The sequence below is a fragment of the Megalopta genalis genome, chromosome 1 (genome assembly GCF_051020955.1).
Source record: "Megalopta genalis isolate 19385.01 chromosome 1, iyMegGena1_principal, whole genome shotgun sequence".
NCBI lineage: Eukaryota > Metazoa > Arthropoda > Insecta > Hymenoptera > Halictidae > Megalopta > Megalopta genalis.
The window spans coordinates 11,521,620-11,539,195 of NC_135013.1; the positions used below are offsets into that span (position 1 = coordinate 11,521,620).

The 17,576-nt window shown below is 38.0% G+C and overlaps 1 protein-coding gene and 1 long non-coding RNA gene across 2 annotated transcripts in view; one reads left to right on the top strand and one right to left on the bottom strand.

The window, feature by feature from the left end:
* Positions 1 to 17,576, top strand: part of Best2 (bestrophin family protein) — a 118,252-nt gene that overhangs the window by 40,019 nt on the left and 60,657 nt on the right. The window contains exons 2-3 of the mRNA XM_033484865.2: positions 11,408 to 11,518; positions 17,078 to 17,249. Coding sequence (XP_033340756.1) covers positions 11,408 to 11,518; positions 17,078 to 17,249 — 283 coding nt within the window. The remainder of the gene's footprint in view (positions 1 to 11,407; positions 11,519 to 17,077; positions 17,250 to 17,576) is intronic.
* On the bottom strand, positions 6,581 to 10,410 carry LOC117228851 (uncharacterized). Its single transcript, XR_004492393.2, has 3 exons — positions 9,681 to 10,410; positions 8,615 to 8,701; positions 6,581 to 8,495 (listed from the first exon to the last, which is right to left on the bottom strand). It is a non-coding gene; the product is annotated as an uncharacterized LOC117228851 (long non-coding RNA).

Consider the following 17,576-nt stretch of genomic DNA (forward strand, 5'->3'; position numbering starts at 1 on the left):
GCTTTCGAATGTTTTCAAATCGCCGATAAAATCTGCGCATCGTCGGCGCACAGTCCCGGCCGGGACGATAAACACCGTGCAATCAGGGAATTAGCCGAACGACGCGCAGCCGTTGCGAAATTGCTCGCGAAATTGTTCGCCGCCACGTTTTTTTTTCTCCGCGCCGCATTTTTTCATTCGGCGACGAGACGAGCTTCGCGTTGTTTCGCAACTTGCGGAACCGGGTCCGAGAAGGAAGTTTGAATTCGGAGTGGCTCTGAAACCATGTTTTTTTTTTTATTCCGTTATGTTGCTTCGAACGAATTTATTGGCGTCTGAGATGGTCGACGATCGAAGCACGCGCAATAAGTGAGTTCGGGAGAATATTTAACATTGGAATACGGGGATTTTTCATAAACACGAGGTCGCATACGAAACTGTAAAGTTAGAAGAATTTTGGAATATTTTTATATTATTTTCATCAAGCTTGCGTTTCTTACATGTAAAATATGCAACCTTTATTTTGATCAAAGCATACGCAATAAGTGAGTTCGGGAGAATATTTAACATTGGAATACGGGGATTTTTCATAAACACGAGGTCGCATACGAAACTGTAAAGTTAGAAGAATTTTGGAATATTTTTATATTATTTTCATCAAGCTTGCGTTTCTTACATGTAAAATATGCAACCTTTATTTTGATCAAAGCATACGCAATAAGTGAGTTCGGGAGAATATTTAACATTGGAATGCGGGGATTTTTCATAAACACGAGGTCGCATACGAAACTGTAAAGTTAGAAGAATTTTGGAATATTTTTATATTATTTTCATCAAGCTTGCGTTTCTTACATGTAAAATATGCAACCTTTATTTTGATCAAAGCATACGCAATAAGTGAGTTCGGGAGAATATTTAACATTGGGATGCGGGGGTTTTTAACAAACACGAAGTCGCATGCGAAACTATAAAAAAATTAAAAGAATTTGGGAATATTTTTATATTATCTTCATCAGGCCTGCGTTACTTATAGTTAAATTATGCAGTCTTTAATTTACGTGTTCTTCAAGTTCAAAGCTTGTCATTTTACTGGCTTAAGAGTGAAGCCATCGTGTTTATGCGAATTCTCGTTTGACTAGAACTTCTTCATTCATAAAATAAAGCGTTACACGAAACATTAACTTTTAATGTTCGTGTCTAACGTTTTATTTCATTAATAAATACCTGTTTTGCTATTAATACATACATCGTACGTTCGCACATTTTATTAATCCCTCGGTCAGGCTCGACAGTTACGCAATTAGTCGACTTTTATGCAAAATAAAAATTGTCCGCATTATTCGGATGAAAACATTGCGATGGTATTTTGAAATTCGTTTAACGTTTCGCACATTTGATTGATTCAGTCTAGTCATAAATGTTCAAACTCCGCATTCTAGTAATTAACAAATTACGAATTTCTATTTAATAAACGGTTTTATGGTCAAACGAAACGGTCCATTTTATAGTTCAGTTTACAGCCAAATCAAATAGCCTTTTTATGTAATTTCCCTTGCAAGAAATCTTTTTGATAGAAAAAGAGAAATGATTTCGCTAGACTCGTTTACGAAAGTTCATGGTGTAGTAATTAGCGTTACTGGCTATAGTGTATTATCCGGCTCGGTTGATGCAATTTAATGTTCGAGCACTCGAGCTCGCTCGTTAAAGTGCTCGCCCGAGTCACGTGAATGAACGGGAGCCAGTCATGGAGCTTGGATCGCGATCCAGATCATTTCTCGAAACATTGTCCCTCGGAACGATCGTGGACTCGGCAATGCAACGATAAATAACCGTGGCGGCGGCGCACGCGGGTACTATTGTTGGCTAGTTAGCGGAGCAACGCAACGGTGACTCACGTTTCAGCAATATTTAACATTCCGCGGTGATACGAAAGCAGTTATAGCACACCGCAGTCACTTCCTACGCGTCCCCGGCCGTCCGGAGCCCGCCATAATATTAAGTAGCTACGAAAATGATCGTCCGAGCCCATTAGGTTCGTGGGAAATCGATTTGAACACCACGGAAATCGTCGATGTAACAACTTCTTCGTAAAATGAACGGAAGTTGACCGGTCAGAGCGAGCTCATTGCATACAGAGGGTATAATAAGTGCTTTAATAAGCCTGTTCACACTGTAATTCACAGCCATATATTAACAGTAATAAAAAAAGGAACGATGCAGTCGTTGCATAAGTAGAATGAAACTGGTCTTTCGAAATATTTCTGCACGTTTTCATTAAGATACTTTGTTTCATGATTTTTTAATAGCTCACTTGCATTACTTTAAATATACCTTTTGTCGTATTCAGTTGAATATTGTACTTCAGCGTTGTAAATAATTTGTTGCGAAGGATTTCGTGATTTTTCATAGAAATGGCTAACTCGAAAAGAAAATAGTAAAGATAGAAGAATTTGAGAATATCATTACGTTGTATACAAATTATTAAAATTATTAAAATTATTAAAATGTTAAAGAAACTTATGTTCTTAATTGGATAATTGTTAAGTCATCGAACTGCAGTAAGCGGTCTTTGCGATGAAAGAAGTGTGTAAGCGAAAGGAACAGCTATCGAAACTGGTCTTTCGAAATATTTTTGCACGTTTCCCTTAAGATACTTTGTTCGATGATTTTTTAATAGCTCAGTTGCATTACTTTAAATATACCTTTTGTCGTATTCAGTTGAATATTGTACTTCAGCGTTGTAAATAATTTGTCAGTGAAAAGAAACGAATTTGTCCGCATGTCGCAAATTGTGAAGGATTTCGTGATTATTAAATTATAAAATAAATAATAATTCTCGTTTGACTAGAACTTCTTCATTCATAAAATAAAGCGTAACACGAAACATTAACTTTTAATGTTCGTGTCTAACGTTTTATTTCATTAATAAATGCACAAATATAATAATACATATATATATATATATGTAACGCTTTATTTTATGAATGAAAAATAATAATAATAAATTAATGAAATAAAATTATAATATATATATATATATATAATATTATTTCTAAATAATATAATATATATAATATATATAATTATTATTATTTCTAAATAATTACTGCTCGAGAGAAAAGAAAACAGTAAAGATAGAAGAATTTGAGAATATTATTACGTTGTGTACACATTATTAAAATTATTAAAATGATTAAAATTACTATATAATGTTAAAGAAACTCACGTTCTTAATTGGATAATTGTTAAGTCATCGAATTGCAGTAAGCGGTCTTTGCGATGGAAGAAGTGTGTAAACGAAAGGAACAGCTATCGACCATTTATTTTCTCCCAGCCCAACAGATGGGAACTATCGCCGTCGAATATAAGATCCCGGAATACCTTTATCTCGGCATTTGCCTATCGCCTGCTTTCTTTTCGCTTTCGACGTTTTACGTAAACCCCTCGGCGAGCGATCAAAATACACACACGCCGAGATCGATCATTTAAATCGAGTGCAATAGAGTGCCTCGAATTTCACCCGCGAACCGAGCGATATTACGTAAATTGAATTACGTTCTATGCGAGAACGCGTGAAGCTACAAAATTAGCTATTATAATTCACAGCTGAGCCGTATCGTGCCAAAGCGACAACAAAACTGTAAAATCGAGCCAGGTTCGTTCACGCTCGGGGAACGCGGAAGATCGTCATCGAACGGGATTACGTTATCGATACAGTAATGTCTCTCTAATTGACGCCCAGATTCACCACAAAAATGGATAATTTGGGAAGAGGAGATACGATTGTTCGAGCCTTGTGGTTTATTTTTGTAGTTATAAATTGCCCACAATTATAAAAATTAATAATCGTATTATATAAATATATATATTAATATTAATAATATATAATATATTATATTATATATTTATATAATACGATTATTAATTTTTATAATTGTGGGCAATTTATAACTACAAAAATAAACCACAAGACTCGAATAATATAATATATTATATTATATATTTATATAATACGATTATTAATTTTTATAATTGTGGGCAATTTATAATTACAAAAATAAACCACAAGACTCGAATAATATAATATATTATATATTATTAATATTAATATATATATATTGATATTAATAATATATAATATATTATATTATATATTTATATAATACGATTATTAATTTTTATAATTGTGGGCAATTTATAACTACAAAAATAAACCACAAGACTCGAATAATATAATATATTATATATTATTAATATTAATATATATATTTATATAATACGATTATTAATTTTTATAATTGTGGGCAATAATATATATTAATAATATTAACATTAATAATCGTCAGTAAGGGAGACATTATTGTATTTCGTGCGTCGATCTTTCGAAGCGGCACGATCTACTTTTTTCGCTTCGGTCCTCCCGAAAGGTGCGATTCGCGAGCGATAAAATATTACGGAGGGCAAATTTATCGCCGTGAAAATGTACGAGGTCTCTCCCGTCTCGTCTACGTCGGCCACGAAATCTCTTTATGTCTCGGCCGATGTCCTTGAGAGTTATGAATAAACATAAGGGATTCGATGCCGTGGGAGCGAGAAAAAAAAATGATCGTAGGATCCAGGAGACGAGGATGGAAAGGATTTAGTCTGGTCAGTAGCTGCGACTCGCAGCCTCGCGCGATCTTCTTACCAGATGAACGTGGGAATAGGAAGTATAGTTAAAATCGGAGCTGGTCAATTAATCATAATTGCTTCCGGACGGTCGCGAATTAAATCAATTAATCGAGGCTATTTACGGCCGGTGATTTCTTGGTTCGACTCGGTGCACTTTGCGTGAAACGCAGCTCGATAATGACGCAACGAACAAAACATTATCGTTAGCGATTAGGTATGCGGCACCGGCGACGGGGCGTACGCTTATTTGTGCTCATCCTTGTGCGTCGTCGCTCATTAATTCATAAATCAATCGGCCGGAGAGATCCTTTGTCTCGGCGCCGAGCTGCAACCAGTCTCGGACCATTTACTTTAATCATTGCGACACGTGTACTTCGATTTTCTATTCGGCATGCTCGCTATCATCGTCGTGTCATCCCTACATTTATTTCACGTACGGATTATTATTATTATTATTATATATATATAAATGTGAAACGGAAAAATAAACGCTACCGCGTTTAATATATATATATATATATATATATTTAATAGACAGTCCATATAATCTTATGACTGTTGTATATTTGAAATAATTATGACCTTCCTGCGGTAGCGTTTATTTTATATATATATATATATATATATATATATATATATATATATATATATATATTTAATAGACAGTCCATATAATCTTATGACTGTTGTATATTTGAAATAATTATGACCTTCCTGCGGTAGCGTTTATTTTTCCGTTTCACATTTATGGTCTAGTAATTAATCTAACAATGTTCATGCTTGGAACTATAGTAGACAATGAAAGCAACAGCATTCGGTCATTCGTGTCTAAAAAGATAAAAAATGGGGAACATTATTTACGGTCGGTCACGAAAATATTGAAGCATTCTTTGAAACGGAATAACTTTTTTGAAATTGAACCAAGCTACTTGAATATTTTTAGATGACGGAAAGACTAGTTTACAAGACAATGACTAAAGAGTTGTTTTCAAAAATTGCAATTGGTTGGGATGATAATAAAATGAAAAAATGTTCTTTCAACTTTTTCTATTTAAGTGATCAAATTTGTTATTTATATATAGGTATTTAAAAATACCTATTATGAACATTTACATGAAGTTGTTGTTTAAGAAATGTTTAAGAAACTAGAGTGATTCGATAAACGATTGACAAGAACACAGCTTAAGAGCCTAAAGATTTCAAGGAATTAAAACTTGTCTTCGAATTTTGCCGATCTCGAATGCTTTGATATGATATATCGAATTCACCTAAAAATATCCACCGCACACAACTAGACAAAACTATAGCGTTTCATTTAAAACACGAACGTGATATCTGCTTACGCGTCAAAAACGTCGCAATAGTGACATAATTGAAGTTCCAAAGGACTGCAAATTAATTCTAGTGTCTAGATCCGTCTGACAAACGAATCCAAATGGTACGTAAAACGTATATAAAAACCCCGGTAACTCATGTGAAACACAGAGTACCTAGATAATGCGATGCCGGTGTCGCGCGTGCAACACGCAGGAGCACGCGCGCGCGGGTTTCACGGGCGCGTGGACTTGCCGTATGAATGGCGTGTGGGACAATGCTCACTACCATGACCCACTGACACAAAAATAATGGAGCAACGCGGGATATTCGTGTACTTTCATAGTCCTCGCGGATTTTCTCAGCTGAAAGCGAAGCTCGCGGATGGCGCAAGTTGCATCGTGTCGATCAAAGTCGTCGATAACGAGAGACGGGATCGAGCGCATGGCAAAGAAGTGCGAATCTGGATAGTTTTGAATGTGTTTCACATGATTTCGAAGCAGAAAAGCAATGGTTTTAAATAGACCCGGATCCAGACGGGATAGATAGTTAACCGTTAACCAGAGGTTACTTTTTCTCCGTCTTTGACCGAAGATAGTAATTCAATACTCTCCGATACTTTTAATTGTTTATTATTTCAATCGATTATTCGAACCTTGTATTTTTGCTTTTATAGTTACCGATTGTCAACAATTATACAGGGTGTCCCAAAAATGTCTCGCAATCCGAAAGTGGCGGTTTCCTCAGGTCATTTGAAGCAACTTTTTCCTTTATAAAAATTTTCTCCGAGGCACCGTTAACGAGTTATTAACGAAAAACAGTGATCAATGAGAGGCGAGATCAGCTGCCGCGAGGTGGCCGAACCAACGGCGCCAGCGGTCGAGGCGGCCGGGCCAACGGCGCCAGCGGTCGAGGCGGTCGAATCCCAGCTCAGCTGGCGCGAGGCGACCGAGTCAATGAGCGGAACTGGGCTTCGCGCGCTCATTGGCTCGGCCGCCAAGCACTAGGCGAACTCGCCTCTCATTGATCGGTGTTTCTCGTTAATAATTCGTAAACGAAGCCACGGGTTGCATTTTCGCTAAGGAAAACATTACTTTAAATGATGCCAGGAACATTTCCGGTTTGCGAGACATTTTTGGGACACCCTGTATTTTAATGAAGCACATAACACATCGTTTATATTGCGATAATGTTTTATTTAGTGCAAAAGACAAATGTCAAAAATAGAAATTAGAAATTAAAAATTGAAAAATTATAAAAAGATAAAACTGATATTTTCGTTGAGACACGATACAAATTTTTATTCTATGTTACGTCGGTTTCCTGCACTCAAGAACATGCATCTGTGTAACATGTTTCTCAACTTTTGCCGGTGTATATTGAACTTGATCCCATCACTGTTGACAATTTTATTCGCAACACATGTTAAATATTGATGCACGATACATTCGGACGATGTTCGTGAACTGAGATCCATCTCTTGCAACACATCGAGTCCTCCGTCCGTAGACTGTATCGATGTCTATTTGTATGCAACTATGACACGCAACGATACAACGAGATGGCACAAAACAAACGGACACGCAGCTCGAGGTACATGCATTAAATTCTCCCTAATTTTTCTTCAGCTTGTAAACAAAAATGGACAATTTGGGAAGAGGAGATACAGTTATTTAAGCCTTGTACAGTAATGTCTCTCTAATTGACGCTCAGATTGTCCAAAAAAATAGACAATTTGGGAAGAGAAGATACGATTATTCGAGTCTTATGGTTTATTTTTATAGTTATAAATTGTCCACAATTATAAAAACGAGCCGCAGGCTCGTATCTCCTCTTCTCAAATTGTCCATCTTTGTGCATAATCTGAGCGTCAGTTAGGGAGACATTACTGTATCTTGTTTTTATAATTGTTGACAATCGGCGACTGTAAAAATGAGCCGCGAGGTTCGAATAATCGTATCTCCTCCTCCCAAATTGTCCATTTTTGTTTACAAGCTGAAGGAAAATTGGGGAGAATTTACTGTACTGTGTCAATCTTGTCGGTGCTAATGAAGTTTCGAAATTTCTCCGAGGAATTCGGCGAGCTGTACAATGTACCGCTATACTTTCACTCATTTCCAACGAATCTTCGTTTCTTTTCTCGGTGTCGTTTTATCCGAGATTAATCGGGTTCCTGTCGAAAAGATTTTGTCATTGATAGGAATGCTCCGTTCGAGAAACTTGTTCTTCAGACGTCATCGGACCAAAAAGAACTCCTTGATCTCACGAGATAAATAGGCATTCGGAGTTAATATAGAAAAATTGATCGTCCTCTTTCGTTCGATTTGCTCTAATGTTCCAGCTATCTGTTACGCTATGGTGAATACATTAGGGTGAAGCTGAATGCACCGGATATCCGATGTTCTCATGAGGTTTTTCCACCGGTGACGCGTCAATGTCGGTTCCTGCGTTTCTGTCAACTTCGATGGATTTTGCTAGCCGTTGATCATCCAGCTATGATATTTATTATACTGTTAGAAATAGTGGTTTACCTGTTTTGAAACATTGAAGTGTTGTATTACTTGCGGTGATACTACATATTTAGTCTATGAAATCTAGATCTATGAAATACAATTACATAGACTTGGTTCTAAATTAATTGCGTACTTACTAATAGATTTTTTAATACTCGTTATCTTGTAACGTAATTTCTTCTCCAAATACGTGGTATTGCCTTTTGACATGGTAGCTGTTGTTTCTAATACAAAAAAAGAAATGAAATGAAATGAAAAAACATAAAAATGAAATATTGTGAAAGAAAGAAGTCAACAACATTAAAAGCGATTCATAGAATCGTGACCTTCATTTCACTTCATGGGTTCAATGATTTTAAGTATTCGAACAAAAATCATTCTCGGTGCATCTTAAGTATCGTCCTTCACTTTAGTATTTTTCGAGTATTTGTGTTGATGTTCCTTGAGACTTGATGCCACGTTTCGACACGTTCAGTGTTGCTTCCAACGCAACAAACCCACGAAACAGGAACATAGTGAATCAAACAAGGCAGCAACTTTCTCCGAAAAAACATCTCCCGAATAAATTTACGAAGCAACTTCCTATCTTTGCACAGTAAATTCTCTCTAATTGCCTCTCAGCTTGTAAACAAAAATGGACAACTTGGGAAGAGGAGATACGATTATTCGTACCTGGTGGTTCGTTTTTATAGTTGTTGACAATCGGCGGTTATAAAAACAAGCCGCGAGGCTCGAATGTAGTAAATTTTTTACTGTTTTACAGTTTTTATTGTTTGTACAGTAAGTTTTGTCACTGTATATACCATTTTATTTTACTATATATTATATATTTATATTTTTACATTTTTATATGTTTATATATATATATTTATATTTTTATATATATTATATATTATATATTTTTATTATATATTTACTATATATATTTCACTATATACACCATTTATTTATTCTGTCGTCATCTATCATTTCACTGGGAAGTTATATTCTACATTGTTTAACATTATTCAGAAGAGCGTATACTACAGTAAATTCTTCCCAATTTTCCTTCAGCTTGTAAACAAAAATGGACAACTTGGGATGAGGAACCTCGTGATTCGTTTTTACAGTTGTTGACAATCGACGACTATAAAAGCAAGGAAAATTGTCGAATTTTGTTTACAAGCTCAGGGACAATTGGAAAGAATTTACTATACTTCTCACCTGGAAGGCTTCTAAATTCTTCGGCAAAAATCTTGCATCCGAGGATTTCTCGATATCGGCGACGATGGCGAACGGTGACGCCATGTTGATTTACCGTCTTCCGAATTTCTCTCACCTCGAGATATCGTTATACATATATTCGTATGAGTCGGTAACGTACAAGCACTGTGTTTTATAACATTCGGTTTATTTCTTATTAAACGTTCGCGTTCGAGAAAATATGTTATCGTTAATATCGCCCAATGCCAGCCGTTCGACGTTTCAAGCAACAGGGTTGAAATCGCTTTCACGCCGTTCATAACGTGTCTGCCAGCTCGCGTACAAGGTAGAATCGTGCGGGCGAACATTGTAGACACAAGCGCGGCCGTCGATAATGCGCGGCTTTTCACTTTGGCCTCGTTTGCACTACGTTTCGTCGCGCTATCCGCCGGCTGCGGGATTTGAATTTAAAGTCATTGTCGCCTCGCGATTGGTATTGACGAAACCTTCGGGTATCGGGCGACCTTCGCTGGTTTCGTTCCTAGCCGGCGCGTATGCCCACGTTTCGGCCGTCTTTCGGGCAGCGGCGGTAAAATTCCGCGAATAGCTAATGAAATCGGAGCCCGCAATGCACTTGCAATATCAAAAGGAACAGTTACCGGCGCGCGTCGGTCGTCCGCCTTGTCGCGTGTCCGTTTCACAACCACGAAATATTGCGAATTCAATGTACCCCGGGCTCGTAAAATCGAACTAACCCTGACACACATTCCGCCCGGGATCCCGGACGGTTCCCGAATGTCCGGCGATAATCGTTATCGTCGCTGACAGACGTTAATGCGATAATTGCGGCTTTTCAGCTGCGTGGGCGGCTCGCCTGCTTCTTTATTATGCGCTCATGCCTGTTTCTCGGAGGAGGGGATTACTTGTTCGCTGGAACTCGAATTGCTGCTGGGGCGAAACGATCGATCGGTCGATCCAGGATTATGGACACACGCACTGTAATTACGAATTATGATCGAACGTAACAAGATTATGTTGATCCTTAGCTAGTTAGCAATTATTAAAATCTTATCGTGAACGTGGGCGTCTGTCATTGGGAGAAGACGTATTTTCAATTTGTAATCAACGTTAAATATATTTTCTCTTTCTCGTTCTTTGTAAAACGCGGCGTTCGTACTGTAATTTCTTATTTCTACGATTGCGCACAGAGTTATTTTATTTTATTTTCGTTAATGGCGTTCTTACGAATGGCGTTTTACCGTATTTAATTAAGCGATCATTTTTCGTTCGTTAATGCAGTATATACGAGAAAACGTTGTAAACGTATTTTCTCTTTTTCGTTCTTTGCAACACGCGGCGTTCGTACTTTAGTTTCTTATTTCTACGATTGCGCACAGTTGTTATTTTATCTTCGTTAATGGCATTCTTTCGAGTGACATTTTACCGTATTTTATTAAACGATCATTTTTCGTTCGTTAATGCAGTATATACGGGAAAACGTTGTAAACGTATTTTCTCTTTTTCGTTCTTTGCAACACGCGGCGTTCGTACTTTAGTTTCTTATTTCTACGATTGCGCACAGTTGTTATTTTATCTTCGTTAATGGCATTCTTTCGAGTGACATTTTACCGTATTTTATTAAACGATCACTTTTCGTTCGTTAATGCAGTATATACGGGAAAACGTTGTAAACGTATTTTCTCGTTTCAAGACGGCTGTTAACGCTAGTTTGTGCTTTTGTTTTGCAGATGGCGGGGTTCCGTGTACAAGCTAATTTGGCGAGAACTGCTGGCGTACCTGTTCGTCTACTACCTCATCAATTTTACATACCGATATGGGCTCAACGAGCACCAGCGGGTGTGAGTACATGAATACGTTCATTTGAATAAAATATCTTCCCGCGCGAAGTCAATGCCTTCGGAAGGTCGAAAACTCGAACCGCCGGAAAAATATGGGCTGTCGCCTTGGAGTCGGTCCGCGTACGAACATTTTACGATGCTGCCTCGAACGTTCACCCTGTCCCATTTAATTGCAAGCGCAAATTCAGTTTACATCTGCTATTAGAAGGAAGCCCTCACCATTTTATTCGATCCACCCTGTATGTAAAATTTGGTGAAATTTGTTGGAATCGAAACGCAAATGAAAATATTTGTCCAGATTGCGCACAAAAATGGACAATTTGGGAAGACGAGATACGATTATTCGAGCCTTGCGGTTTATTTTTATAGTTATAAATTGTCCACAATTATAAAAACGAGCCGCAAGGCTCGAATAATATAGTTATCTCCTCTTCTCTAATTATCCATTTTAGTGGACAATCTGAGCGTCAGTAAGGGAGACATTACAGTACTTCGTTGTATTCGAAGCTTTTATCTCTTTATTTGAGCCACCCTGTGTACGTAGTACATTATTTTTTTGTATCTAAATGCATAGAATCATTGAACTTCTTGAATTCTTAAATATTGTTTCGACTTTATTGCTTCAACGAATTAAATTTGGATCAAACAGAACAATAGATCGTTCCAGATTTCGGGGACACCCAGTATATACGACGAGCCACACGATCGCGTACGATCAATGTCGATCGATAATAATTCTCCTCGATAGACAATGCAACACACGCAACTATCCTTTCCCCGCGGTCAGTATCTTGCGGAAAAGCGAATCAGTCGGTGTGTGTAGGTACGTGCGGGTTGCCATAACTGCAGATTTTATGCTAGTCGATAAGCCCACGCGACAACGACCTTGGCCGCGCAAGAAACTCCGTGTTTCCGATCCTGATTGCACTGTATCGATCGATTTGCGACTAAATTTTCTCCACGTCGATGTTGCTTGAACACGGGAGAGAAATAAACAAACTATTTTCAATTAAATCGTTTCGTTATTTTGTTGTCCTAACAGAATTTTTATTAATTTCTATTGGTCGAATGGCTCGAATCTTTGGATATATTTTTGACCTACCCTTAGACGCGAATTATTACCCGCACTTTTTCCCGGCAATGGTCCGCAATGATATTGCAATTCAATATTTTTATATAAAGGATTTTCCTATCTGTTAAATAAATGAATAAATAAACAAATAAATTAGATATTATAGAAATAATATGGACAAAATACTAATCTCTTCCGAAAAGTCTTCCGGAATGTTTGGAACAGATTATTTAGCAGGAACGCTTTTTATTTAAGCTAATTGAATGGAAAATCCCACTGGCTTTCCACTGTAAATCGAGGATGATGAACAAATTAAAACAGATGAAAGATTAATTTTTGCACAATCTGTTTTCTCTTACAAAATCCTATAAATTATCGGATAGACACGTTTCAAGCTAATTTGATGAAAAACTCAACCGTGCTTTCTCTGTGCATTAAGAATCACGAAAGAAATAGAACAAATAGGGTACTGATTTTATAATTAATTGTTTTGGCTTAAAAATATTATAATTCATTTCAGTTAAAAACTATTACAGTTAAAAAGCATGAACAATTTCGATCGAAGCTATATCGATCAAGAACCCAACTGTGCTTTGTCTGTGCATTAAGTATCACGAAAGAAATAGAACAAATAGGGTACTGATTTTATAATTAATTGTTTTGACTTAAAAATATTATAATTCATTTCAGTTAAAAACTATTACAGTTAAAAAGCATGAACAATTTCGATCGAAGCTATATCGATCAAGAACCCAACTGTGCTTTGTCTGTGCATTAAGTATCACGAAAAAGAAATACAACAAATAGGGTATTGATTTTATAATTAATTGTTTTGTCTTAAAAACATTATAATTCGTCAGGTACAACGCGTATAGAATAAATAAAAAAGCATGAACAATTTCGATCGAAGCTATGTCGATGAAGCACCCAACTGTGCTTTCCAGAGAACAGGGAAAATATTGATTTCGTAAAGAATCTTTTTATATCTTGAAACTGTTATAAATCGCAAGACAAACGCGTGTGAACTAACTGAAACATCGGAAACGATTTTTATTAAAACTAGATCGATCGAAGACCAAACTGCGCGTGCAGTTGCGCCTTCTTCGCGTTGCAGCGGGCAATTTTCCAGCGAGCACGGAGCTCGTTCGAGCGCTGTAAAAGCTCCCCGGAGCCATCAGCAACGAGAATAAAAGTCGATTTAAGTAATTACGATTCTGCCGGACGATTAATTTTCCGAGAAATCCCGCGAGGGAGCAGCGGGGCGCGCGTAATTGTGAAACGGTCGTGGCCGGGAGCAGTAAAGAAGCCGGGAATATTTTACTGACGGATTGTACGAGGCGGAATCACGGATACCGTAAATAAAATTGGGCCCCTGCGCCTCGCGCGTTACTGCACGGTACAGGGGCCCGGCATTACAAAACGCATAAAACGCGTAACCTGTTATTTATGCCGAGATAAAAAAAAGGCGGATGAAGAATCGCGAGAGGGACGCCCGCTGCAAAAAAGATCCTCTCGTTTGAGCCGCTTCGATTCGGGCCCGTTCTAAATTTAGAACCACCGAAGGGCCGGTTTCGGGACGGGCTTAGGGCCCGAGACGATCGCCAAGGATGAGCGATTCGCCAAACAAGACGCGGAACGCGATGCAAAGCCTCTTTTTTGCGATCGTATAAATTCTCCGACGATAAATTCCGTGCCTTCCTTAATAGGATTCTTCTTACACGGTTTCGCGGAAACGATGCTGTTTTGAAAGGCGCTGCAGCTGCTAACTAGTAGCATAATATGGAATAAAATACGGAATATTGAAAATAAAGAATCGTTGGCTTCGTTCGAGAGCCAATGACCGCTGCTCCTTTGGCCGGCAAGAAACTTTGGAATTTATTTTTTAGATCCGATCCATCAAAATTTAATATACGATTCTTTCGGGCCGATTTATCGAGCTTTGAATGAAAGGTGTACTTTCATCTTGGCTATAATGTAAGGTGTACCATGAGAATTTATATATATTGGGTTAAGGAATAAGTTCGTAGCGTTTTTATCAAGCAATTTGAAGGCGATTTTCTTTGTTGTTCTCGTTAAGCTCGTGAGGCACCCAGGTTCCCGATTTTTCGGCAAATCCCATTGAATGAAGATGATTGAGGATCGTTTTATGATCGCGGTTCATTTCTTCGGTCAATTCACGACTTGTTTGGTGACCGTCCTCCTTCAAAAGTGCTTTGAGACGCTCTTCGTCGAATTCAGGTCTTCCGCCGCGGGGCGTGTCGTCGACGTCAAAATCGCCATTTTTTAACTTCGCAAACCATTTCCGTGCTGTAGAATCGCCTGTGACACCTTCTCCGTATACGTTGCAAATGTCTCGGGCTGCTTCGGCAGCTTTGTGGCCTCGATGAAAAGCGAAGAAGAGAAGGTGTCGAAAATGTTGCTTTTTACCTCCTGGATATTCCATTTCTGAGCCTCAAAAGTAATAAAAAATTAAATTACTCGAAAAGACGATTAGCACAGTTTTGTAGAGCAGAAAGAGCTCTATCGAATGAACATTATACACTTTGTGAAACAGCAAAAAATCGTTGTAAAATAAAAGAAAATATGAAAAACGCTACGAACTTATTCCCCAACCTAATACATTATAAAAAGTTACATATACCATAAATGCATAAAAATCAGCAGTCTAGTTATCGCACTAAGCTCGTTAGAAAAATTAGTACACCGTTCGTAGCTCGTCGTTCAAGGATGAAGCCAGCGATTAGCGTTAAGTTTCGCCGTGGTTATCGCGGAGCGGCGAGAGCGATCAGTGAAACGTGGAATAAATTTTCACGCGCGCCTGTAAAATCTTAGCGGAAACTCCCATTCGCTAATAATCACCAGTATGTAAGACCGGTAGTGGTCACGTTGGGTGACGGTATCACCTCAACCTTGCTCCACTTGTAGGCGAGCCGGCGCGAGAACTTCGCCACACACGGCGCACCGCCAGCTAAACAAATATTTAGCTGCACGCAATCCGAGCTTCCTATACCGTGACGTCGACTCGAAGAAAAAACGCAGCGTTCGTGGACGTTATACAACGTCGCGAACAAAGAAATTCGAAAGCAAGAAAACGCAAGAGAATCGTCTTGGGAAGTTACCTTCCGCGAAGCCTTGAATCCGCTCGAGAGACCTTCCTAAGATCCTTCCAGGTTCAGAGGTCGAGGAGCAGCGATTAGGAAGATCGGGAATGGCCAAGGTAGCCAAACAAGGCGAAGGTGTCTCGATGGAAGTGGGAAAAATGGTGGACGATGGCGAACGAGGCCCGATGTCGGTAGCTAAAGGTGGCTAAGGGGATTAGGAATGTCCGTAGTCAGCCATAGGATCTGCTAAAAGCCTTCGCGGACCATGATTCAAGGATAATGATAGCTTTAGGGTGCCGTAGCCGTTCTTGCGATAAAAAGCACACTCTTTTACGCTGAACTAGACAAATTAAATCTAGGTTGTGCAAGGATTTGGCATTTTATTTAGGATCTTTGTTTTTATTGTTCATGAGTTACCTTCAGTTCTGTCGATGCCACAAGCTAACTATTACGGTTTACATTAATTGTTATTATTATTATTGTTATCAATCACTCCATTTTCTTAACCTCTTGGGCTGGAATAACCCTTCACACCTTTCAGTCAAGAATACAAAAAAATAAATAAATAATTAACCCTTTGCCTTCGAGTCAACTGAGGCAACACTAAAATTGTTACATCACTCTGAGGCAACATTAAAATTGTTACATCACGTTCCAAGATAATATTTATGTTATCGAAGCTTAGATATAAAAAGATTGTTAAAAGTCTAACTGTCGTATGAGTCATAAGACTCAATTTCATATGCATGAAATGCACTGTGTCGTACAAAATGGAAATACCGCAAGTCGAAAAAAGTTAATTTAGATTTACAGTTGAAATGACTTCGAGTGCAAAGGGTTAAACTAGTTAGACATGTAAAAAGTGGCTCGTTGCATTTCATATTGTGCATCGTGTCGAAATTCATCGTATTGTGCAAAACGATCCACAAAGATTTTCACTACATAGAATAATCATGTAAATAATTGATTTAGGCGAGTTCGTCATAAGTGGACTGCGAATTTTATGCACGTATGGCAAAAATGAATAGTTTCAATTTAAAATAGTTGGTTCGATTAAAAGAGCTCAAAAATGTCATTGTATTATTTTCAATTTAATAAAATTATAAAAAAGCGAGTCAACTTTTTATACAGTTTCTACCTCTTGCAATCGATGTAGACAATTTTTATTTTTCATAAAAATCCGCGATCTAGTCGTAAGCATCTATCGATAACTTTTCAGTGCATCGGAGATTATAAAGTTGAAAAAAAGTTTCGAGGAGCCTTTTAATCCGACCTAAGAGGGGGGAATCTCCCCCCTGCGGAGATTCTTTTTTTGGTAGATTAATTCTTGAATCTGATACAGGAATTTATCGAAGAGTCATCCTAACGCAACATTGTCTGTTCCAGGATCTTCGAGAAGATCAGATACTACTTCGGGAACTCCAGCGATTCGATACCGATGTCGTTCGTCCTGGGATTTTATGTGAGCCTGGTCGTGAAGCGATGGTGGGAGCAATACAAACTACTGCCCTGGCCGGACAACTTAGCTTTGTTTATCAGCGCCGCAATTCCTGGAAACGTGAGTATCAACTGCGGATTAGACCCTCGTCCTAAACTTGCCTAACATGAACGTTTCGCCCGACCCTTGCAGTAACTTCGCGAGATTCCATAATATACAATGTCGAACAGACTTGTAACACGCTTATAATACAAAGAACAATTTCTTCGTATCATCGTTAGCAATTGGACGGCGGGACCTGGATAAATTTGAATAAAGTTGAAAGTTAAAACGTCCAATAATCACAACGATACATATAGCTATTCGCAATTCACTTGCATTCGTTCATCATATCGTTAACATTCGAGTTAAGATTTGATATTCTAATAAATATATGTTTCATTGAAT